The 25,939-nt window shown below is 38.6% G+C and overlaps 2 protein-coding genes across 2 annotated transcripts; one reads left to right on the top strand and one right to left on the bottom strand.

The window, feature by feature from the left end:
- Positions 1 to 5,378: 5,378 nt before the first annotated feature.
- Positions 5,379 to 6,329, bottom strand: LOC125079326 (olfactory receptor 51F2). The gene has a single exon (XM_047692853.1). The coding sequence runs from the start codon at positions 6,327 to 6,329 to the stop codon at positions 5,379 to 5,381; it is 951 nt and encodes a 316-aa protein (XP_047548809.1).
- A 16,698-nt stretch (positions 6,330 to 23,027) lies between these two features.
- Positions 23,028 to 23,975, top strand: LOC125079285 (olfactory receptor 52R1-like). The gene has a single exon (XM_047692788.1). It carries the CDS (start codon positions 23,031 to 23,033, stop codon positions 23,973 to 23,975), a length of 945 nt encoding a protein of 314 aa, XP_047548744.1. The 5' UTR covers positions 23,028 to 23,030.
- Positions 23,976 to 25,939: the final 1,964 nt, after the last annotated feature.

Raw genomic sequence — 25,939 nt, 5'->3', positions numbered from 1 at the left:
CCTGCCATAGCCCCTGCTTGTACTTGCACTCTGTCTCTCTCTCTCCTCGTTTTCTCTGTCTCAAAAAAATAAACAAAATCTTTAAGAAAAAAATACATATGCATAGAAAAAGTTTCTGGGACTACATCTAAATGCTAATAATTACAAATCAATAGTGAGATTTGTGGTATTTTAATTTTCTTTTCGCACTTTAATGTATTTTTAAAAATTATCCTTGATTCAGCAAGTAATTTTAATATGAGAAAAAAATAATTCAGACAAAAACAGAAGTGCAAAGAAAAGGTTAATTTGGTGCCAAAGCCTAAAGGAATGGAGTAGGCAATCTGAGAAGATGAATGACTCCAGAATACAGCAAGTTCCAGGAAAGCCTGAACATCTCCGTGAAAATTGCTGCCACAATCACAACGTTTGTTTGGTTTTTGTTTTTTTGTTTTTCTCCCACAACGTTTTGAGACTTGCAACAGGGAGCATTTGGTAAGCTGAGTGTTGGTCTCTCCTTCAAGAAATTGCCTATTCCCTGATGACAATGGATTGCAGAGTGAAGAAGTTTTGGAAAACAAATAGATAAGGAGATTCTCTTCTGAACAGAGCTATATTGTATGGCTAAAGGTAATGAGAAAGTCATTAGAATATTGAGTATTTGTTAATATTTAATTTCCTTTTCAAAAGTAAAATGTTAAACTGTTTTAGAAAACCACATTTATTCTAATTATTTCAACTATATTGTGGTGTACTTATACAAAAACGTGTATATATTTAATGTATTCATTTTAATGAGTTTGGACATATGCAAACACACATGATAGCATCACCACAAACACAGTAAAATCGTCCATCACAATTACTGCATTTGTGTATCTATCCTCCCTCACCACTCTCCTGTCAATGCCAATAGTGAAGAAGGTTCTAGAACTCAGGCTCTTATGTTACTAAAACCAGCATCAGATGAAGGTGCTTGAAGAGGAATGGGGAACATGTTTGCTTGTCCTAGGAAAACACCTAACAGAGCCTAACATTGTCCACAGAAATGAATGGGTATTCTGAAGGAGCATTTTTAAGATTCCCAGATATTAGAGACATAAAGGGGTTGTGATCTGTTATCAGCAAAACAGTAAATGATTATGAGTCCTTCTTTTTCTATCACAGCCTTTATGTAGAATTCTCCCCACAGATGGGCTCTGTTTGGTCATCATACCTTATTTTCAATGTGAGTGGATTTAGGTAGGTCACAAGCTTTCAGGTTTATCATTGACTCCTCTTTTCTTCATGGTCTTATATCCAGTCCCTTCACATTTATTGGCCAGTGAAGGCATTTCATCTCATAAAACAGAAGGCAAGCCAGAATCACAAGCATTCTTGGTCTTAAACCGCTGATGTCAGAGTTACCAAATCTTATTCAGCCCTCAACTTTGAAAATTGGAAATAAAAAGTATAATTCTGGTGGTACATTTAGGAGGACATATGATTTTCAAAGACAGAATAGAAAATAAGATCTACTTAAATACCTTCAGCTTGAAACAAAGGAACAACAGACAAATGAACTGATTTACATAAGCCTACAATGATCACTTGGTCCTCAGGTTAATATAAAAGGAGATGTGCTAGAGGTGAGAGCTGGTCATCAGTATAAGTCAGGCAGAAAACTGGAAAAAAGAGGCCTATAATTTGATTGTGAAAAGTGATTTTCCATATTCTAGGATATATACATATTATAATCAGAGCATTAAATAAAGGAATGAAAATTCTTAACCTGGATGTACTTAATCCAGCATCTGTCTAGGATCATAATGGAATAATATGGCTCAATTATGTCTATGCTACATCATCCCAGCATTCCTTGACATATATCAGCATCATTCGGAGTTGAACATTCCTTGATCTCTAGATCCAGAAATGGCTTTAAGGTCACCAGGAGGAAAAGCAACCAGAACTACACACACACACACACACACACAAACACACACATAACTGGTGTTTTGTTCTGTTTTGTAATTTCAGGAAGCAAGGCAGTGACAACTCTCCCCTTAGAAGGGCTAAATATAGGTAAAAGGCAAAGTCACCTAAGAAAATTTAGGTAAAAGATTAAATAAAATGCATTATCCTCTTCCTGTTTTTCTTTCTCCTGTTCAAATTCCTGCCCGAACTCCTCCTCCATTTCTTCCCTTCCTTTATTCCTTTTTTAATCTATTGTGAATATTATAATTTTAATGTAAAAAGTACTGAATTTCATAATGACAAATATTCCTTATAAAAGGAGTTGCTCTCAGCAGCCCTCTCTAAGAACACGTCTATGTGCTTTACATGCTTATTGAACTTCCCCATTGTCCTGGAGCTACCTGCATCTTTTCTAAAACACATGGCTCATGGAAACCTTTTCTGAAGCATTTCTCTTCTGAGAGTTTTAAAAAAAAGTGAAGAAATAGAAGTTGATAACTAAGCCACCCTAATCGATTTATGGAATTAAGTGGGGAAGTAAAGTTTGCACCAGTAAAGAACAAAGGTGAGTTTTCAGTTCGACAGGAGACATGTGTCAAACCTTACTTGGAGGCACCAGCCTTCTGTCAACCTACAGCCTCTCCCGGTGAGAACACCAGGGTTTGAGTTATGTCATGAATCAGCTTCACTTGAAGTGTACCACTCCAAATCTTGTGGGCTTATTGTCCAGTCATGGTTGCAACAAACAGACGCATCACTCATTGGCTGGCTCCACAAAGGGAGAACATGGTAACCTCTTGCCTTAGGCCTGCACTGTGCTCCTCCTGCTTCTTGCCCCAGGGCTGACACTGAGGCCTGACACATTCTCAGGTATTCACTTGGTATCCATACATGTGAGGAAGTATGGGGGAATGAACAACGCATAGGATAAATACTGACCAATGGTAAATGAGATCCAATGGATTAATGGTTCCCTCCTTATTTTCCTGGATGGACTATCATGAGATGTACTTGATAAGGCTTCAGAGTTGGGTCTGCAGGAATGATCCATATTCACCCGTAAAGGTGACTGGCTCATTATTGATTTACCATCTCTCAGCTCCAAATTCCTTTTTGCCTGTTCTATGATGATGGTGTTGAGACTCTGTACATACTTGTCTTTTGTCAGCTGACACGATATTAAGATGTGTCAGTGGAAGGCAGTGGAAGAACACTAGAGGGAGGAGCTTTCTCTTCCTGGTTTCTGTGTGCTTTGTTGGCCAGACTCCCACAGAACATGCTATTTTTCCATTGCTTGACGCTGTGTGTTTCTTCAGTGCTCAGTTCCAGCAGTGCACAACTTCCTCCAGTATAGCCACTGGGCACGTTCTCTGTTCTTCACTGGGACAACAGGGACATAACCAGAGGCCCAGACAGTATGTAGCAGGCTTCCAGATGAGGGAACATCTCCTATCTCTTCTCCTTAGCCTTGGTCATGTGTATACCAATCAAGGCAGCACAGGGCTAGCCATCTAGTGATGGCTGGCCACCCAACCTTCATCTCAAAAGGGCAGCCTGGAGCTGTCCCCACCTGAGCCCCACATGGAAATATATTACAGTCCTACAAAAGGCACTCTCTCTATATCCCAGTTCCAGCAGTGCCCAGCACTCATAAGCTTGTCTGGCACCCAGAGCTCAGAGACTTGGCACCTTTCTTGGCACTCCCAGAGGGTAGATTGGGTTTTGCAAGCTCCACTAAGAAAAACCTTAGGAACTTCACAGGCTTAAAATGTACTTACAAAATCAAAAGTGTCCACTTATAAATGTACTTTTTCACTGAGGAAAGGAGAATACCCAAATTCCTTGAGGACTATTGGAAATGAGATATCATCTCACACTGATAATAGGCAACCAAATATTCCATCATGTTCTTTTTTGATTAAAGTTTGAGATTATTGGGGCGAGATGACTAATGGAATGATGGACAAATTTTATCTCACAGCGAGCACAATGATTTTTTACCCGTGGCTAGTCTGCAGAGGCCTAAGTATATAATTGGTTATATCACACTTATGAGCTGGGAAAATTTTCATGTTAGCGTATCTGTGAGGTTGAAACCATTACGGTAGGAAAGATAAAGTACAAAGTCCATGTAAGCCCAAATTAAGTTTGTGAAAAGTTGTCCCAGAATCCCATGACATTTATCAATGTCTTATAGATGTGTCTCCATTAATTCACATTCATGGCCTCTCTGAAGGTTCTGATAAGTTACTGGAAGAGAAGGAAAATATTCAGGCTTTGTTTATGGATGGATCAGTGGACAAGTTGGTACTAAGCATTGGTACCAGACATAGAATACAGTGGCACAACAGCCTCATACATGAATGACCATAAAGAGAAAAAAAAGAAGAAGAAGGTGCTGAAGGACAGTTCTCATAACGGACAGTTGTTGTTGACTTTGTGTAGAGAGGTTGTCTAAGGTATGTGGTTACACATGGACTTTTGTACTTTGCTGAAAGTCTTGGCTAGTTGCTCAATGAATGGAATTAGCAAACTTGAAAGAAGAGAGATACGGAAGTCTGTAGAAGATATATGTAAAATACATACTAAAGTGGACACAGAGGGTGAAAATCTTATATCTCATGCTTATATCCACAAAACTGTACCCAATTCAGAGGAGAAACAATAATAAGATAGAAAGAAACTACATGTAAATATCAGCAGCCTTTGTTATACTACTGCTGATCCAGAGGGCTCACAGATAGAGTCAAAATGTAAGAGAGAGAGAGAGAAAACACGAGCCAAAAGTATAAATTCCCATTTATCAAGCTTAATTTTAGGAGAAATTGTGTAATCTTCATTTCTGGGTTGTTGGTAATGTTATTATCCACTTTTAACATTCAGCGAACAGCAGCAGGACTGATCCTGAGCATTTGATATGGCATTTTGTATGCACATCATATATGATCCTACACGTAAGAAAGGGCAAAATAACTACCTGTATACAATCCAGTGTTGAACTACATTGATATGCTAGTAAGATACACTCTATAGAATGACTATTTTTAGAGTTAACCAAGAATTAAAGAAGAAAAAATTAATTAAAGTGCCATTTGGATATCATTCAGGAAAGAAAAGTTTATTAACAAACTTTCCTACATTAAATCTCGACTTTTTGAATTGTATGAAGTCTGAATGAATACTTTATTCAGGTTCATACTACTTGCACATATGAATAGTTGTTTACATACATTATCTCACTTTACCTTGAAAACAAAGCATAATTTAGGTGATATTAATAGGGACCTACTGTGAAGGAACCTAAGCAAATATCATGCAATCTGTAAGTTACTTAGCTTAAGGTTGTTAGAAGAATATCTAGGTACAGAATAGGGAAAATTACCCCATTCTATGGATGCACTCATTTACAAATGGCTTTCTCTCTACTCTGAGATAACTAGTGATTAGATTTGTTGCTGCTTCTGAATTAAGACCTTGGTAATAGCCTTTCGAATCTGCTTAGTCTTCACACTGTAGATGATAGGGTTGAGCACAGGAGGAATGAGAAGGAAGACATTCGCCATGATGGTGTGGACAAATGCAGGTGCTGAATGGCCATAGCGACGGACAAGAGACAAGCTGATGAGGGGGATGTAGAAGATGGCAACAGCACTGATGTGGGATATGCAGGTGTTGAAGGCTTTTTGCCGCCCCTCTGAGGAGGCAATGCTGAGAACAGATCGGATGATCAGTACATAGGAGAGCAAGATGCAAGGGCAGTCAAACCCTGTTGTGGAGAAAATTGCAAATAGACCAAGGATATTGTTGATTCTATTGTCTGTGCATGAGAGTTGAATGAGATCAACATGGTAGCAGTAAGAATGTGAAAGGACCACAGCACTGCAGAAGGACAGCTTTTTAACAAAGAGCACCACGGGTAACATGACAGCAACATTCCGTACCAATATGCTCATCCCAATCTGGGCAATCCTGGCATTGCTGAGAACGGTGGTGTATCTCAGTGGATTACAGATGGCTACAAAACGATCAAAGGCCATGGCCAGCAGGACCCCAGACTCCATGAAAGTAAATCCATGGAGAAAGAACATCTGGGCAATGCAGGCATTTAAGGTGATTTCTCGAGCTTCAAACCAGAAGACACCAAGGGTAGTGGAAAGGGTGCACAGGGATAAGCTCAGGTCTGTGGCTGAAAGCATAGAGAGGAAATAATACATGGGTTCATGGAGGTTTTGCTCACGGAGGACCACAAATAGGATCATGCTGTTCCCAGAGAGGGCGATGACATACAGGAGACAAAAAGGTATGGAGATCCAAACCTGGGCTGTTCTCAGGCCTGGGATGCCCGTCAGGAAGAAGGTCAAAGGTTGAACATTGGTATTATTGAGGGCCAACATATTGAGGGACTGAAAAGACAGGGATATTTGAATAATCAAACATAACATGTAAAAAATTCATAGCTATCATTTAGAATATCTTCCTGGCACTCTTACATTCAATGAATTACTGCTGCTGATTCTCTAAGAATTTTGTTTTTTTCTGGATTTCCACTACTGGATGCTTTTCTCCAGGCCTCACATCATGCATTGAAAAGAGAGGATTCCCAGAGTTATGCAACATCAGAAGTTCTTTTTTTTTTTTTTTAAGAATTTATTTTTTTATTTGACAGACAGTGATCATAAGTAGGCAGAGAGGCAGGCAGAGAGAGGGGGAAGCAGGCTCCCTGCCAAGCAGAGAGCTCGATGTTGGGCTCGATCCCAGGACCCTGAGATAATGACCTGAGCCGAAGGCAGAGGTTTAACCCACTGAACCACCCAGGCGTCCCAGACTTCAGATGTTCTTAAGTCTGTAATTCTCTTTGGTGACCATAAACATCACAATTAAGTCATCCCTGCATGTAAAATTTCATAGTAGAATACTTAAACAATATGAGAAAATTGGTTTCCAGCACTTTTTTACTGAAGTATAAATAGCCTACAGTGTTGTATTAGTTTCAGATGTACAATATAATAACAATGATTTTCACTGATTTTTAAAAATAAATTATTAATCCTGAAATAAAGCTCTGAAGAATCAAGTCACATTTGAAATGTGAATATTATTAGTTTTTCCTGGGCACTCAGAAGAATGCCAAAAACATCCCCAACACACATATGTTTATAAATCTGGAAACAAGGTGGTCCAAACTACCACCCTAACAAAGATCATTATAACACCCATTTGTTGAAAATTCTCTGTGCTATTGACATTTTATATGCATTATGTAATTTCATCCGAACACCAACTCTAGGAGGTAGATAGGAGTATATTTTGCATATGAGAAAACAGACCCAAAAATCAATTGCCCAAGGTTAACTCTATAAAGCACTACCTAATCGTTGAGAGAAACCATATATAACACAAAGGTGCAGAAAGAAAAAAAAGAGAGAGGGAGAGAAAGAGGGAAAGAAAGGAAAGAGGAAGGAAGGCAGGCATGAAGGGTGGGGGGAGAAACTGAGAGACAGTGAGGAGAGGAAAGGAGGAAAGGAAGGAAGAAAGAGATAGAAATGCAAACATTGCCATTATTTTAAAGTAGTGCAGTAAGCACTGCATTTTAATGTATGGTATAGGCTGCTCCTCAAACACAAAGAACCATACACAACAGCCATCACTTCTTAAACACATACTATGTGCCAGATGCAACCATCTTCATATCCATAACCTCATCAAATCATCACAATCATCCAGTGAAACACAAAACGTTGTTATCCCCAATATTTTTATGAGGAAACTGATGGGCAAAGGGATTAAGTAATTTTCCCAAATAATCAGAAAAGCTGCAGTCGGAACCTGCATATAGGACTCCAACGCCTTCATTCAGTAATGCTGAAGAAACATAGGAGGAACCTCTACACCAGTCTAACAAAACAATGTCTCTGCCAAATATTTTTCAGATTTGTGCCTTCCAGAGACACATTTTGGTCAATGTGGCATCTCTGGAGTAGAGTCTTAAGTTTCAGGGTAATTCCCTATGAATTATGTAAACACAAATCTCCTTAGGCTTCTGGGGCAAGGAATTTTATCACTGATCATCTCTGTGTGTTGAGGGCCAGAGAATCAGGTGCCGAGTCTACACCCACTATGGAAAATAACAGCAAAATAGAATTGCCAGATTCGGTTGACTCATTTTTGTGACACATTCACATATTATGCTGAGGATACTTTCTTCCTGGAGACTTTCTCTCCTCACATATTGGCACTAGTCTCTACTTGTCTCCCACCACTCAACAATTTCTCTCTCTGACTTCCCATCCTGCACCCAAAGAACCTTAACTTTGGAATCCTTCAGGCATCTGCCCTTTGCCCATTCTTGAGTCATTTAAATACTTATCTTGCCCATTTCCACAGTTTCATCTTTCACTTATCTAATCAAAAAATTCAAATAGGTATCTAAAGGCAGCTCTGGTTTCCAGGTTCTTAAAGATTAGAACTTCCTTTCAAATGTTGCCATATGTGTTTCTCATGAGTAAATTAAATTCAGTATTTCAAAACCAAATTGATCATTTCCCCCTGTAAGTGTTCTTACTCCTACATATTCTGAATAAAGCTTTAATGAGTAAATTAAATTCAGTATTTCAAAACCAAATTGACCATTTCCCCCTGTAAGTGTTCTTACTCCTACATATTCTGAATAAAGCTTATAATTTTCATAAAAATTAACCAATTCTCTAAATCAAAACTCTGGGACTTGTCCTGTACATTTACATCTTTCCCAATCAATCATCAAGTCCCTCCCACTCAAACTCTACTGACTTTCTTCTTCCACCTCTTCTTTTAAGCACAAATTAATCTCTTTCAGATCATCATACTGTATAACCTAGTCTATTAATTAACCTACAGATAATAATAATGTATTATAAATTCAAAATGAAAAGGGCTTCAAAGCATAACACATCCTATTACTAATCATCTTCTCTATTCCAGAAAAATAAAAATGAGAAAAACAATTCTTTAAACTGTATAAATATGAGATAACCACAAATGAGAATCTCTAGGGCAAGATATCAGAGTGCATGTGTACACTGAAGAATATACGTTTATTAGAAAACAAGGATGTAAACGTTTCTGTTTTCAATGTAAGATGCTCAGAAAATATGTAAATAAATGTGAGAAGCAGTTAGCAAAGATTAAGAGCACAAATGAATGAGTTAACAATGATACCAAACGTGATTACCTAAAGAGAAAATAAGTGAACTTTTCTCAAGAGCAGTCAAGAAAATTTTAGAAAAAGTGTGATTAACTGCATGAGAAATGAAAAGGAAAACAAAAGTATGGAGAAACAAAATTTCAAATATAAAAGCATGGTATGCATAAGTAAGTACAACAATATATTTGGCAACAGATACAAAATGGACAACTTTAGAGAAAAACATCAATCACCAAACTAGCTCAAGAAAGCAAAGCCAAAAGAGGGGAAATGTCAATGATGAGGAAAACTCACACAACCAAATTTGAAGAAAAATGAGGAAAAAAGAAGTAGAATATTTCTATCCTTCAACAAATTCTAGTAGAGTGAAAAAGAGGGAATTCTGGTCTTCCATCAAGGAGCATTTGGCAATGCCTGCAGACAGTTTTGGTTGTTACCACTGGGGAGCCAGTGCCACTGGCATCTAGTGAGTGGGTTGATGCCAGGGATGCTTACATCCTAAAATACACAAGACAACAAAGAACTATCCAGCCCAGGATGTTAACAGGGCTGAGGTTCAAAAGCCCTATTCTCGAACACATAAACAGATGGAAAGCTAGTCATCTAATTACTTAGGATGACACATGCACACATTATAAATAACTTTTTTAGCAGGTGGGATGTAACTGTGCTTTTAAAGAATATTGCACTTTGAAACAGTGGACTTTGTCTTAGGAATGAAAGAATTATTCAACTTAAGAAACTATTAATGGTATGGCTATAAAAAAGATTAATGCTGGGAAAAACCTGATCAAGAAATGAGGAAAACACCAGAAAATTCAATGGCAATTCAAGATAAACTTCTTAATATTTAGAAAGGAAATGTGTTCCTGAATGAAAGACACCTTCTAGAAATTTGGAGTAAACATATTTACTGGTGACCTATTAAAAACATTTCTATGAAAATCAATAAAAGATAAACATTTCCACTATCACAACTATTATTCAACATTCTACAGAAAAGTCTTAGTAAATGAGAAAAGACAAATAAAGCAGAGTGTTACTTTTGAAAAGAAATTTTTCAAAGACTTTAATTTTTAATTGATTCTTTACCTTAAAAATCTGAAAGAATGGACCACAAACTCTAAAAATAGAGTTCACCAAGGTGACTATATAGGTTAAAATCAGAAATTAATAGCTATTCCTGTTCAAAGAATTGACTACTGAGGAAATTTTGTAAAAATAAGGGTTTATTTACAAGCCAAGAAACTATAAACCATATTGGTATAACACAATGTCTGTGTCTGTCAGGGACAGAAGACGTCACTAAAAATTTATTGAAGAACATACAGAAAGTCCTTTGTTTCTTTCTTGAAGGTAGGAATGTTCAGTAGTGAAAAGATGAGAATTCTCCCATGAATATTCTCATAAATTAAACCATTCTCAATCAATAACACACAAGAGTTTTTAATGCATAGTGACAAACGCATCCTAAAATGTATTAGGTACAATAAATATGTAAATAAATTCAGTATAATATTGAAAATGACAAAGAGAGGTGACTAGTTCTTTGATAACGTTAAAATTTATTATAAAGTTATTATAATAACAAAACATAATATGGTCAAAGGTTTAAAAATATATATCCCCAGAAAAAAATAGCATTTCAAAAAAAAAATGTGTGAATGAGGATAAAAAATATGATCACAAGGGCCTCCTACATCACTAGAAAAAAGAACTGGTCTGTGATACATGATGTTTGGTCAATTGGCTAACGAATTATAAAAATATTAAAATATCCCTATTTTACACAGATCTCTGCATTTGGATTAAGAACTTCAAGGTAAAACAAAAGACGTACAGGGGCACCTGGGTAGCTCAGTGGGTTAGGGCCTCTGCCTTCGGCTCGGGTCATGATCCCAGGGTCCTGGGATTGAGCCCCACATTCGGCTCTCTGCTCAGCAGGGAGCCTCCTTCCTTCTCTCTCTCTCTCTCTCTGCCTGCCTGTCTGCCTACTTGTGATCTCTGTCAAATAAATAAATAAAATCTTTGGGAAAAAAAAGGCCTTACAATAATGGGAGAATAAATAAGAGAAAAAAAATTAAAGCCATTAAGTAAAATATTGACAAGGAACACTGCATCAGATTTTAATGCCATTGATTGCAAAAGATGCCCGTGAACAAAATGAAAAGTACGGCATATCATACATGCATTAGAAAGCCAAAACCAAAGAATGCTGCTGCTTGCTCATCAAACTAGATTGTGTGTCTGGTGTTTCTCTGATGACGGTCTGTGGTTTGATCAATGGTGAGGGAGTTGGGAATAGCAAGCATAACATTAAGTAGATTTCTGTGTCCAGAGGTTTTGGTCATGAAGGACATCGTGGACATGAGGATGTGTCATTCTGGCCCAGTAGCATAAAGGTGAAACTAGGTGTCCTGACTCCAGCATTGATGGGGGGTAAGACCTTGGTGACCCATTCTCATTTAAGAGCCCTCATCTGTAAACCTTGAACTTTATTTAAAGTTAAACCCTGATCTGCCTGTTTCCCATCTGTCCGTGATGATTGGTCAAATTGTATCTGAAGTAATTCTTTCTCAATATAAATGGCTTCTGTGAAGACAGCCATAGAAACCTCAGACTACCAGGGTCCTGTAAAAAGGAGGAGCTGATGCTAAGTGAAATAACTCAAAAAGCTTATTTTCTAGAAAACTGGGATATAGAAATCAGTCAAATGCAAAAGCTGATTGAAACAATAAAATTTATAATAAATGTCAAATTGGGGACACACAGAATCACAATTCACTCCATTTCCTTGACCTAACTGAGTGTTTTTCTCCAGGGAGTAACTATTTGTTTGCAAATTTGTTGCTGATATCTCACTTAATTTCCTCAACATTCAGCTTGCAGCTGCCACTCCGCACTGCTCTTCCCATTTTCTGTACTCTTGTACCTCTGATTTGCAGTCCTGTTCTTCTCAGTACCTGCCCAGCCCATGCCTCCCACTGCTCCGTTCCCTCCTGGCCCTCCAGATTAGCTCTCAACAGCCCCTCCCTTTCCCTGGGCTGCTCTTTCTGCTCCTGGCCTCTTACCTGGCTCCCAGCAGAGGGAGAGTTGCCCTTCTCCCTCACTGCCCAGCCATGTATGCATGTGGATTGCTCATGGACCTGGGCTTCTATAAGGAGCTCAGCATGTAAGCCAGCCCTGCTGCCAGGAGATCCCTGGGGCTTTGAGGTACTATAATCAGATAAGCAGCATGATTCTAGCTGTGCGGACTAGGCTGTCCTAGGAGGCTCATCACACTAGACTGAAGCAGGTCTAAATAATATCTTTACCGTCTCTTGTAATTATTTTTTAAAATTATTTGTCATGTTTAATTACTTAAGTTAACTTTTAATTATCTAAATATTTATAATATTTTCAATAAACATAGACATTCTTTTTTTCTCCATTACCTGTATTTTCTTTTTTGTTACTACGTTCAATTAGCCAACATATAGTACATCATTAGTTTTTGATGTAGTGTTCAACAATTCATAACACCAAGTGCTCATCACAACATGTGTCCTCCTTAACACCCATCAGCCAGTTACCCCACCCCTCACCCCCCTCCCTTCTGTTACCTCAGTTCCTTTCCCAGAGTCCACAGTCTCTCACAGTTTGTCTCCCTCTCTGATTTCTTCCCGTGCAGTTTTCCCTCCCTTCCGCTATGGTTCTCTGCATTATTCCTTATGTTCCACATATGAGTGAAACCATCTGATACTTGTCTTTCTCTGCTTGACTTATTTCACTTAGCGGAAGCATTACCTTTAGATCCTACTTACTGCCATGTAGGCTTAGGGCAAGAAATACACTCTCACACTTCCTCCTTCTATCCCTTCTCCATTCCCGAATTCAGTCACTTACAGCATAATCCTTGGCTGAATAAACTATATAAATTTACATTTATACATTTATACAGTCTTATAGCTGTGAATAAATATTACTTATTCACATTTCAGTTGTTTGAACCTTAAAACAAATAAATTCTGGTTGAAAAGATTAAATACACATTATTCAACACAGAAACTAGACTACACGGTGTGACTAAAAAAGAATGGCGTAGCATCTTATGTCACCAGCACATAGTCATTAGCATAAAATCAATTCTTTCCTTTTCCACTGATTCAGTTGCCCATAATTATGTCAAAGTTCCATTGACTTCACACCGTACCACGGTTTTCTAGGACAACTTTCTGTTTCTCTGAAATTCAAATCATCTTCCATTTTGCAAGGCTTTAATACATTCTGCACTTTTTAAAGGCATATCAGATTGCTTCTTTCCTGGGATTAAGTTACACGGCACCCCTGAATGATTTTCACTTGTACTTGCTTGGCAATTGGATATTTACTTTATTTTGCTAAAGTACACACTCTGGTTTTACTAAGAAAAAGGAAGGAAAAAAAGAAAAGAAAAGAATGCAGGGGCACTTGGGTGGCTCAGTCAGTTAAGCCTCTGCCTTTTGCTCAGGTCATGATCCCAGGACCCTGGGATCCAGTTCTGCATTAGGCTCCCTGCTCAGTGGGGAGTCTGCTTTTCTCTCACCCTCTGAAGCTGATGCTCTGGCTCTTTCTGTCTCAAATAAATTAAATCTCTGAAGAAAAAAAAAAAGGAAAAGGAAAATGATAAATTTTCTTTGCTCCTGACTGTCTAAAAAAATTACTTTTTGTTTTCATATTCTATTAATGTATTGGCTGCATGTAGAATTGTTAGGCTGTAATAATTTTCTCTAAACATTTTTAAGGTTTATTTTCATACAGTGAATAAAACTGGAGATAAAATTTTGGTTCTATATGGCTACCCTGTAAAAACGTAACTCCACAGTGCCTTGGTTTCTCAACCTGTAAAATGTTGATACCTATTTCATTGTGTTGTTGTATAGAATCAGTAATTCAGTAGTTTTAAAACCATTAGAATACAACTTAGCATATAGAAACCATGAAACCAATCTCACCTATTCACAGATAGGCTTCTGTAAACCAAAACTGAACTTTCTTGCCTTTTTTGTAGGTCATCTTTTCTCTACTCTAATGCATTAAGCTCTACTTTTTAATTCTTGTACCTTGAAATTCCACAATGTTGTGTCTATATATACCTTTTTTGTTGTTCATTCTTTTTCCTTCTTCTCTCAGTAGTATTTAAATGGATAGAGGCAGCAAATTTGTATAACCTCCAATTGACAGATTTTAGTTGTTTTCACATCTTAGCTATTATGTAGACAGCTACTACAAACACACTTTGACATTTTTGGTGTGTAAATAAAAAAATAATTTGTGGTATGAAATAGAAATAGGGTTGCTCGGCCAAAGAGATGCTCACCTTTGTTAGAAATTGCTAAAGGTTCCTGAAGTGGTTGTACTCAGTGTCTGAGTGCTCTAACTGACCCACAATTTTGCCAATACATTTTTTTAAAAAAGACTTTATTTATTTGAGACAGAGAGAGAGAGAAAGAGAGAGAGAAAAGGAGTGGGGAGAGAGAAGCAGAACCCGCTGAGCAGGGAAGCCAACACAGGGCTCCATCCCAGGACCCTGAGATCATGACCTGAGGCAAAGGCAGACATTTAACCATCTGAGCCACCCAGGTGCCCCAATTTCAACACTACTTACTGTTATTAAAGTATTTGATTTTAGCTATATTAATAAGTTTATATGGGTATCTCATTCTGATTTGATTTTTTATTTCCTCATGAAATAAATGTAGAGCACATTTTCATGTTTGTATTACCATTCATCTACTGCCCTTTGTGAAGTGCTTGTTTAAATCATTTGCATAAAATTTTAATGAGTTACTTGTCTTTCCATTAATTGATTGTGGAACTTTATTTTTCAGTTAAATGCATCATGAATACTCTCTCCACCTGTGACTTGCCTTTTCAAATTTATAATGCTATCCTTCCAATTTGATTTTTTTTTACTTTGATGAAGTTCATCATTGATTTTCTTCTTTTATAGCTATGATTTTTATTGACTAAGAAATCTTTGCTTTCCTCAAGTTCATGATAATATTATTCTATTTCTTCTTTTAGAATCTTTATACTTTCAGCGTGCAAATTTAGGATAATATTACAATTCAAAATAATGATTTTTCACATTGAAGTAAGAGTTCAGCTTCATTCTGTTTTATACAGACAATTGGTTTAACGCCATGACATTTTTCTGTCCCTGAACTGCATTGATCTCCATTGAAAATTTACTGTGTTTGGAGCTATTTCTGCTTTCTTTATCATTACTTAAATAATGTATTGATCTATCCTTACATAAATACAAGACCACCCTTAGAATATGCAAGATATTGTAGGATCCCTGTCTAGATTTTAAAAACTTATTAAAATTATACTTAAAAATCCATGGTTCATGTGGAAAAAAATTATTTGTAGATGAACACTTAAAATAATGGATAAAAATATATTTCTTATTGTATTAGGTTGCTAAGGCTGCCATAACAAAGTACCACAAACTGAAAAGCTTAAACAACAGAAAGGTATTGTGTCATAGTTCTGGAGCTTAGGAGGCCAGGATTAAAGTATCAGCCAGGTTGGTTTCTTCTCTTGGCTATGAAGGTGAATCTACTCAGTGCCTCTCTCCTGCCTTCTGCTGGTTTACTGGAAACTGTGACTTGTAGGCACATCATCTAGAGCTCTGCCTTCATGTCCTCATGGCATTCCATCTCTGCTTATGTCCCCATGTCCAAATTTACCCTTTTTATATAGACACCAGTCATATTGGAGTAAGACCCACTCTAGGACCCTACTCCAGGACCCTACTCCACCATGACTACATCTTAACTAACTACATCTTTAATGACCCTATTTACAAATAAGGTTATACTCTGAGGTACTGGGGATTACAACTTCAACATACGAATTCGGAGGGGAGGGAGCAATTCAACTCTTAACAATTGTCCAGTCAGTGCACATATATTGTCTTGCTTTTTGCAGTATCTAGGACCTTCACTACAACGTTGACATCAGCAAGGTTCTCCCTGAAGTTTGAGGAAGGACAGCATAGGCCTAATTATTTCCCCATTACACAGATTTGATTTCCTTATTTGAATGTGGTAATGAACCCTGCATGGTGGAGGGACTGGCAGTGAGAGCACCTTGTTCAGGTGAGTAAGAAATGAGGCAGGAAAAAGCCATCTGGTGTTACACCTTCTAAAGTCAAAATAGAAGGAGGTTTCCTCTTCAGCGTCATGGTGGGAGGTTGTGCTTTCTGAAGAGATGCAGAAAGTAATAAAAGATTTTCACTATAATTAGGGGACAGAGTCTGAACAGTATACTTAGGGAGGTCCATTATTATAGTTTCTTAACACCATGTCTCAGCACAATGAAAGTGAGAGAAATGTGAAAATAGTTGAAGCTGTTTTGAAAGCTCAGGTAAAGTCAGTCACCATGAACTTTCAATGGCTCCAATCTGATCATTTGTGCTACTCTTCTAGAGGTTGGTCAGTGGTAAGGGGGGGTAGCAGGAGACAATTACACTAGGAGTAGTAGTTGTGACGGATACATAGTTGTTGAGGTTATTGACATGAGTATGGTTGAAATGATGAACTATGAGGACTAGGTTTCACAGAAAAGAATTGTAAAGAAAAAGAGGGTTGAAAGAACTGGAAAAATACGTATATATAGTGTTTGAAGGAATTGATAATGTAAAAAAAACATGGAATGAATTTTTAAAAAACTAGAAAGATATAGTGGTATAGTTAGATTGAGATTCTCAAGAATTCAGAGATTGAGTAGCTCTGAGTTTTGGCAAGGTTCAGGCCATGTCCATGTGTGATTGACTGAGTATCTACAATCGAGATAAGGGCCAAAACAGTCGAGTATATAGGAGTTATGAGGTTATGAATGTGGATAAGCATTTGACATAGTTACATTGAAGTGTCCCACAATTCTCATGTCAACATCTTCAACATCTTCTTCCATCAAAATTAATTTTCCGGGGCGCCTGGGTGGCTCAGTGGGTTAAAGCCTCTGCCTTCGGCTCAAGTCATGGTCCCAGGGTCCTGGGATCGAGCCCCACATCGGGCTCTCTGCTCAGCAGGGAGCCTGCTTCCTCCTCTCTCTCTCTGCCTGCCTCTCTGCCTACTTGTGATCTCTATCTGTCAAATAAATAAATAAAATCTTAAAAAAAATCTAATTTTCCAAACATTTTCTCTGTCTTTCCCCTCACAAACCTACAAAATACAAATCACATTGGTGTAGCAAGAAGACTATAGCAACTAACCTTAACTAGCTTCTCAATACAGCTCACAAATCTTTGAACATGCTACTGGAGCCTGGGGTTAAGAGAAGAACCGTGAACCAGGTACCCAAGTCCTTAATGCTCTCCAAGCAGAGAGACAAGCTTTTGGAAGACACAAAAATGAGGAGAACTTTAGTAGGATAAATCAGGAAAGGACTGATCTGCTTCCTGCACACTCATTTCAGCAAGCCATGCCCACCTAAACTTGAAAAACAGTGTGGTTGGCCTAACAAGTAACTTCCACAAGAGCTTGGATGTCATTTCTGTTTGGAACCACCATGGAATTTGGGACTGTGGAAGATGCAAGAGAAGAGGAAACTCAGGTCCTATCCCAAGATGTCACGTTTCATTCGGGGAGAAAATTCCCTCCAGTGAAGAAGAAGGATAAAGAGAGAGAACGAGAGGGAGAGCAAGAGCAAGAAGGAGAAGAAGAAAGGAGAAGAGGAAGAAGAAGACAACAACGACTATGATGATGACTAGAAGGAAGAGGGGGTAGAGAAGGGGAGGACAAGAAAGAAGAGGAAGGCAAGGGGGAGGCAGGGAAAGAAAGGGAGGATGGGGACAATGAGGGAAGGGGGAGAAGGAGGAAACAGATAAAGAAAAGGGAGAGGAAAAGAGCTTGGTACTTTTTTCTACTTCCTTAATACCAAATGCTTAACTTACCAGAGCTAAAAGAAGCAAAGAAAAAGAAATTGCAGGGGCACCTGGGTGGCTCAGTGGGTTAAAGCCTCTGCCTTCAGCTCAGGTCATGATCCCAGTGTCCTGAGATCGAGCCCCACATCGAGCCCCACATCGGGCTCTCTGCTCTGCAGGGAGCCTGCTTCCTCCTTTCTCTCTCTCTGCCTGCCTCTGTGCCTACTTGTGATCTCTGTCTGTCAAATAAATAAATAAAATCTTTAAAAAAAAAAAAAAAGAAAAAGAAATTGCAACCAGAGGTAAATCCAAAATTACAGTATTAACCTGATCCCCAAAATAAAACTTTGTGTCTGTAAACCTGGACTCCCTAACAAAAACAGTTCTAGCCCAGATTTTTGTTATGGTGGTATCTTAAAATAAATCCTGACCTTTGTGAACATGATAATGGCAATTCACCATAAACAGATTACTATAAACTTAATAGTCATGATAAACTTTTGTGTGATTTGTTCCCCTATAAGTATATGTTTGCTGTGGATTCTGTGAGGCATAGCTTCTGAAGTCTGACAGCTTTAAACTCTACAAATAAATCCTTACTTTCTGTTTTTAAATACTTCATTTTCTCAAATCTTCATTTGACATGTCATGCATCAAGGAAGCCTGAGGGGTGGGGGCAGGGGGAGAGAATACCAGCAAGGACCTACATGGGGAGTGAGAGGAAGTTCTGCATAAGCTTAACTGTTCAGACTGAGTGAGGAGGGCCTTCCAGCTTCAACAAATTTCTTTTTTCGTTTTCTTTTTCTTTTTCTTTTTTTTTTTTGAGTGTTAAAAAAATTTAATGATTATATTGTAGTATTTTGTTTGTTTTTTTAATGTGTTGTAATATTTTTTATGTTATGTTACTCACCATACAGTACATCATTAGCTTTTGATGAGTGTGTTCCATGATTCACAGCTTCAACCAAATTTCAAAAAGAACTGTGGCAAGACCTCAATCCAGAAGTCCTCCTGCCTCTCCTGATAAGGACTGGGAGGGCCTCAGAACCAGAGCTACCTAGGTACATACAAAAGCACCAACAGATTGTCAATACCTCCTCAAAGCCACACATTTTGCCTATACATACCTATCTATATACACACTGATGTATCATTTCAAACTATCAGCTTTGGAGCTCAGCATATGCCTTCACAAAGCACAGGTATGCAGTGCCCCTATACTTACAGAGCCAAGTTATTTCAATAAATATAGATACTTAATGCAAATGGTTACTCACACCTCACAAACATGCAAGGTTATACACACATACCATTCACATTCAAATCCAGTCCTTGCACACATATGTCTATTAACACATGTCTCAAATACACACATCAACAAACATATCCACACACTTTCACATAGTATAAAATATCTCTTGAATTGTAAATACTCTTGACTAACAAAGAATACATGCATACAGATGAGCTCACAATTGAATATTTGTAACAACACACACTCTTACCCATGCACTCAATTCCCCAGAATTTGCATTTGTGTATACAGAGGAGAGAGGCAAATAAGGGGTTAAGGTTTCCAGCTTTAGTCTCTAGTCTCAGAGGAAACCAGAGATTGAGACAGGGCGAGCCTAGCAGTAAGAGGAGAATTAATGCTTGGGAAAGGGAAAGGACAGACTTGAACAGATCTTTAAATAGGTCCTAATCCACAGGCTCTGCTAAAAGTTGAATCACAGGAACCAGTTAGAGCTGCTCATGGTCAGAGATGAAGCAGAGCTCAAGGTGAGTGGTTTCCCTGTGCCCTAATCATCTCTGCCACGCCCAGAGAACAGTAAGACTCACAGAAGCTCCAAGAAACTGGAAGACAAGGCAATACACTGTGCAGAATGGCCTGACTCACAGGGGACTTCAGGTTCTGAGAACCCTGGATTTCCTTCTCAGATAGGGAGAAGTTTCACTACTCACTATATCCTCCAGGGAAATTCTAGAAAAGTAGGAAGGCTGCCTCCACACACAATCCCTCCATGAAGGACACTGGACCTGAACCTTCCCTTTCTCCAGCATTATTGCTCTATGCTTTGGTTTTAGATACTCCAAAGTGTGGAAACTGTCTAAATATACCTGAAACAATTCTTATGTGGATCTCAGCCCTTTTTATGCTTTCCCCTTTCAGGCTTAAACAACACAGTTAGTCTGATAGACATAACTATCGTCACATAATGGTGGAGTAATTGAAGGACAGCAGAGCCAGTGATACCAGCAGTGAATTGAAACCCATACTCACAGATGAAAGCTGAGACACATCATTTGAGAACATTGGTCTTGTAACCATATTTTCGGGGGGGGGGGGATCATGCCAAATTCTCACAAGTTAGATTATACTTCAGAGAACAGAAAAATTGACTCTGATGTTCAGTGTGATCACCCTAGCTGCAACACTGAAAAAGATGACTTAATTTCTTCTTTCAATACCTAATAGTCTCATAAGAGGTTCAGTCCCTTGGAGGGAAGGGAGAGGGACATATTTAAAAGCAGGGAAAGGGGGAAGGAATGTTGGATAAGAAGGGAAATTCTATTTTTCTTTATTTTCTACTTTTGAGGGAATGCTCATATACCGTATTCACCCAGAAGAAAGTTGATAACCTGTGCCTCACTCCAAAATATGATTGAAAACCTCACACACTTCACATAATGATCCAAGATTGATTAACTCCTTGTCCATTCCACATGACTTGGAGCCTTCACTCTGCACAGGCTGAGTGCATATGTCTGAGGGGTAAAGAGGCAAGGGAATTGCTGAGGGTGAGGACACCAGATTCCATGGGGTTGCAGGTATAGAGAAGAAAGAAAGGCACCTGTAACGAGCTCCCATCCCCTATATCAGACTTGGGCCCTGGGTCACCACCTGAGAAGAGTCACCACTTCAAAAGGAATATGGCGAACAGGTGAGTTTCCCATTAAGGCTCATGGGAAGAAACTTTGTGAGAGTTGAAAACAATACAGTGTAAATACTTCTGGTGTTATATTTACAAAAATAGCAATGTCTTCCACAATTAATCAAAGAGATTATTGTGCACTTTGAGAAACTACATTTAGCCGGCATCTTCACCAGTGCCCAGTACAAGAATGAGGGTGATATAAGGATGTTTTCCAGGTGCCCATGAGCCCCAGCGACCATGTCTTCACAAATGGAGAGTGACATTCAGGAGGCAGAAGGGAGAGGAAAAGGAAGACTCTGGTTCAAAGAGCACATATAAGTGGAAGAACAAGCCAGGCAGGAGGGGATAACAAAAGAGCCTAGGACCGCAGATAATGTGTTTGTCTGAATTTCCACCATACTCTGGATAGGAGCATTTGTTTTGAGCAAACCTACACCTGTTATCAAGGTAGGATAGTAATTTTTCCAATGCAGAGCAAGATTTATAAAGTCTGAGCCCCGTTTCTCTCATAATGTTATAAAGCTAGGGAAAATCAGGAAGAGGTTAAGTGTCTTTGGGATCTCAAAGAAACCCTTTTTAGGAACCATTAGGTCTGGTGGAATGAAACTTTTGTTAGTCCAAACAGCTGATTTGTTATGGGAGATCTGAAAAGACTCTTCTTGTCTGTGTGTTTCTTAACCAACTGAGTCACCCAGGTGCCCCTTGTCTGTGTGTTTCTGTTATGGCAGAGACTCAAAGGCTCAGTCAACTGTGAGGAAATAGTGAAAAGGTGCCTAGGAAGAACCAGGTAAGCATTTGTGTCATCAATCCTGGGTAGGTGTTAGTCACCAGAGGGATCAAAGAAGAGCACCATGTAAAGCAAGTAGAGGCAGAGGAGGACTGTCAGGTCTTTCACTGGCCAGCACAGCAGACGCTAGCATGAGAACTGTATATAACTGTCTTGTGGCCATGGTGCCAAAGCAGTGTTTAAAAGGTTCCTCTTGGATTTTAAGATATGGCTAATTAGTTAAAAAGTCCATTGTCACTGAACAATTACATTTATTTGTTATTTGCTCCAGCATATATTCATTAAACCTCTATTCTGTGCCAAGCACAGAGGTGCTAGGATGGTGCACTGTTCAGGGCTCACCTCATGAAACTTTACCATCAGGACAGAATTTAGAAAACTGTAGCCTTCCGACAAAATCCAGCTGGCAAGCAAAGAGAGTAATTATCGTATGGTTTCACTTACTTGTGGAGCATAAGGAATAACATGGAGGACATTAGGAGAAGGAAAGGAAAAGTGAATTGCAGACTGTTTTAATAAATAAAATTATATTGGGATGTAGTCACACTCACACATTCCTGTACTGACTGTGGCTGCTCTCAGGCTACATGGGCTAAACTGATCAGCTGTAACAGAGACTGTATAGCATACAAAGCCTAAAATGTGTATGATCTGACTTTTACAGAAATGAGTTTGCTGGCCCTTGATCTAGGAGGACATACACCAAAGACAATAGAACTAATTACAGGTGTACAATCGTCAGTCAGCTATCTTCCAGCCCAGATTCTCCTGATAACTCCTAGAGTCAAAGCTAATTCAACATCACACATACCTTCCTATGAACCTTTAAGCCAAAGTGTTTTCCAGTCTGGCTTCCTACCTGAAAATTCACTGAAGTGGCTTAAACAGAGGGCTGAAAAGAACCTATGGGAAGGGTTAGGTAAGTTAGTTAATTCTGAAGAACAGAAGGGCAAGAATGACTATTACTGACATTATTGTCAGGATAATTTTCCCTTAGCAGACTCTACGTTCATGGAAAATATTGATTCCTTGACAAAAATCAAACTTGCAGTTAGTATGTGTTGATATCATTTTGAATGATATAAATATTAATGAGGAATAAAGAGTAGCATCACTTTATGTTGCAAAATTTTTTATTTAAACAGTTGAAATTCTTCTGGTTGCCATTAAACCCTTTTACTCTATTATTAAATTGTCTTTTATGAAAGAGTATAAATAATAATATTTATTTGATTAATATCACCTGTATAGAGTACATACCTTTTCAGGGGAGAACAACATACCCATTCTATCATGCTGGCTTCAGAGAATAGTTCTTCACAACCTGTGTTCTTCATCCTACTTGGGATCCCAGGACTTGAGAATTACCAATTTTGGATTGCCTTTCCATTTTGTGCCATGTATCTTGTGGCTATAGTTGGCAATATCATTGTTCTTCATATAGTCCGAACTGACCACACTCTGCATGAGCCCATGTACCTGTTCCTAGCCATGCTGGCTGTCACTGACCTGGCCCTGTCCTCTTCCACCCAACCTAAAATGCTGGCTATACTCTGGTTTCATGCTCATGAGATTGAATACCATGCCTGCCTCATCCAGGTGTTCTTCATCCATGCCTTTTCTTCCGTGGAGTCTGGGTTGCTCATGGCTATGGCATTGGACCGTTATGTGGCTATCTGCTTCCCCCTCCACCACTCTACTGTCCTGACCCCAGCTGTGGTGGGTAAACTGGGGGCAGCTGTGATGATGAGAGGGTTGCTGTGGGTGAGTCCCTTCTGCTTCATGGTGTCCAGGATGCCCTTCTGCACCAACCATGTCATTCCCCAGTCATACTGTGAGCACATGGCTGTGCTAAAGCTGGTGTGTGCAGATACTAGAGTCAATCGTGCATATGGGCTCTTTGTGGCCTTCTCTGTGGTTGGCTTTGATATAATTGTCATTAGTATATCTTATGTGATGATTTTGAGAACTGTTCTGAGGTTGCCCTCTGAGGAGGCCCGACTCAAGGCTTTTGGCACATGTGCTTCCCACATCTGTGTCATCTTGGCTTTTTATATCCCAGCCCTCTTTACCTTCCTCACCCACCGCTTTGGACATCATGTGCCCCGAGTGGTACATGTCATGTTCGCTAATCTCTATCTCCTGGTACCTCCCATGCTCAACCCCATCATCTATGGGGTTAGAACCAAGCAGATCAGGGACAGGGTTATTCAAAGATGTTGTGGAAAAGATCCCTGAACTAAGGGTCAGGGCATCACAACCAACCCCACTGTCCCACTGATCTGGGATCATCACATATTATCACAAGTTATCTCTGTGAACAAAAGGTCCCGAGGTTAGCAAACCTCCAGAATGAAATGAACAATTTTCAAAATGCCCAGAACAAGAGCTCTCTGAGACATGTGATTGATCATAAATACTGATTTGATCAATCTTCATCATCACAAGGAAAGAGTAAAAAATATGTCCACCATTCAAATTAGTGAAGATTTGAACAGAATGCCATCTTCCACAAACCACTACACTGAAAATGATTTTTAGCCTACCAGGAGAAGTCTAAGTTCTTATGCTTTGTTAAAAAGGAGATTAAAACTTTCCACCAAAACAGTTATAAAGTACATGTATTTTCCCCATCTTGGAACCTCTTTATAAAAATAGAATTTGTGGGGAAAAAAACACAAAGAAATATGTAGATCCATTATTTGTAAAAACAAAAACAGGAAAATACATATATTGATCTATATGAAGAATGATCAGTTGAAGATCATCATGTATCATGTAACTAATATATTTGCAAAGAGCATGTAAAGATGTGAAAAATGTTCCAGATATAATATGACATCCGTCCATAAGGCTGAAACCAACTCTAAAAGAAATACAGGGATGTGTAGGTGGCTCAGTTGGTTAAGCAGCTGCCTTCTGCTCAAGTCATGATCCTAGGATCCTGGGATCAAGCCCCATTTCAGGCTCCTTGCTCAGCAGGGAGCCTGCTTCTCCCCGGCCTGCCATAGCCCCTGCTTGTACTTGCACTCTGTCTCTCTCTCTTCCTCGATTTCTCTGTCTCAAAAAAATAAACAAAATCTTTAAGAAAAAAATACATATGCATAGAAAAAGATTCTGGGACTATATCTAAATGCTAATAATTACAAATCTATAGTGAGATTTGTGGAATTTTAATTTTCTTTTTGCACTTTAATGTATTTTTAAAAATTATCCTTGATTCAGTAAGTAATTTTAATATGAGAAAAAAATAATTTAGACAAGGACAGAAGTGCACAGAAAAGGTTAATTCAGTGCCAAAGCCTAGGGGAATGGAGTAGGCAATCTGAGAAGATGAAAGACTGCAAAATACAGCAAGTTCCAGGAAAGCCTGAACATCTCCATGAAAATTGCTGCCAGAATCACAATGTTTGTTTGTTTGTTTGTTTGTTTGTTGTTTTTTTCCCACAACGTTTTGAGACTGGTAAAGGGAGCATTTGGTATGCTGAGTGTTGGTTTCTCCTTCAAGAAATTGCCTATTCCCTGATGACAATGCATTGCAGAGTGAAGTTTTGGAAAACAAATGGATAAGGAGATTCTCTTCTGAACAGAGCTATATTGTATGGTTAAAGGTAGTGAGAAAGTCACTAGAAGTTTGAGTATTTGTTAATATTCAATTTCCTTTTCAAAAGTAAAATGTTAAGCTGTTTTAGAAAACCACATTTATTCTAATTTTTTCAACTTTATTGTGGTATACAAAAAGGTGCATATATTTAACGTATTCATTTTGATGACTTTGGGCATATGCAAACACACACAATATCGTCACCACAAACATGGTAAAATCATCCATAACAATTACTGCATTTGTGTGTTTATCCTCCCTCACCGCTCCTCTGTCAATGCCAATAGTGAAAAAGGTTCTGGAACTCAGGCTCTTATGTTACTAAAACCAACGTCAGATGAAGGTGCTTGAAGAGGAATCCGGAACATGTTTGCTTCTCCCAGGAAAACCCATAATGGAGCGTAAAATTGTCCGCAGAAATCAATGGGTATTCTGAAGGAGCATTTTGAAGATTCTCAGATATTAGAGACATAAAGGGACTGTGATCTGTTACCAGCAAGTTCATTAATGATTGTGAGTCCTTCTTTTTCTATCATAGACTTTATGTAGAATCCTCCCCACAGATGGGCTCTGTTTAGTCATCACATCTTCATTTAAA

This window comes from Lutra lutra, chromosome 10 (genome assembly GCF_902655055.1).
Source record: "Lutra lutra chromosome 10, mLutLut1.2, whole genome shotgun sequence".
In the NCBI taxonomy this organism is placed as follows: Eukaryota; Metazoa; Chordata; class Mammalia; order Carnivora; family Mustelidae; genus Lutra; species Lutra lutra.
The sequence above is the reverse complement of the archived record's forward strand: the minus strand, read 5'-3'. Positions and strand labels throughout refer to the sequence as shown.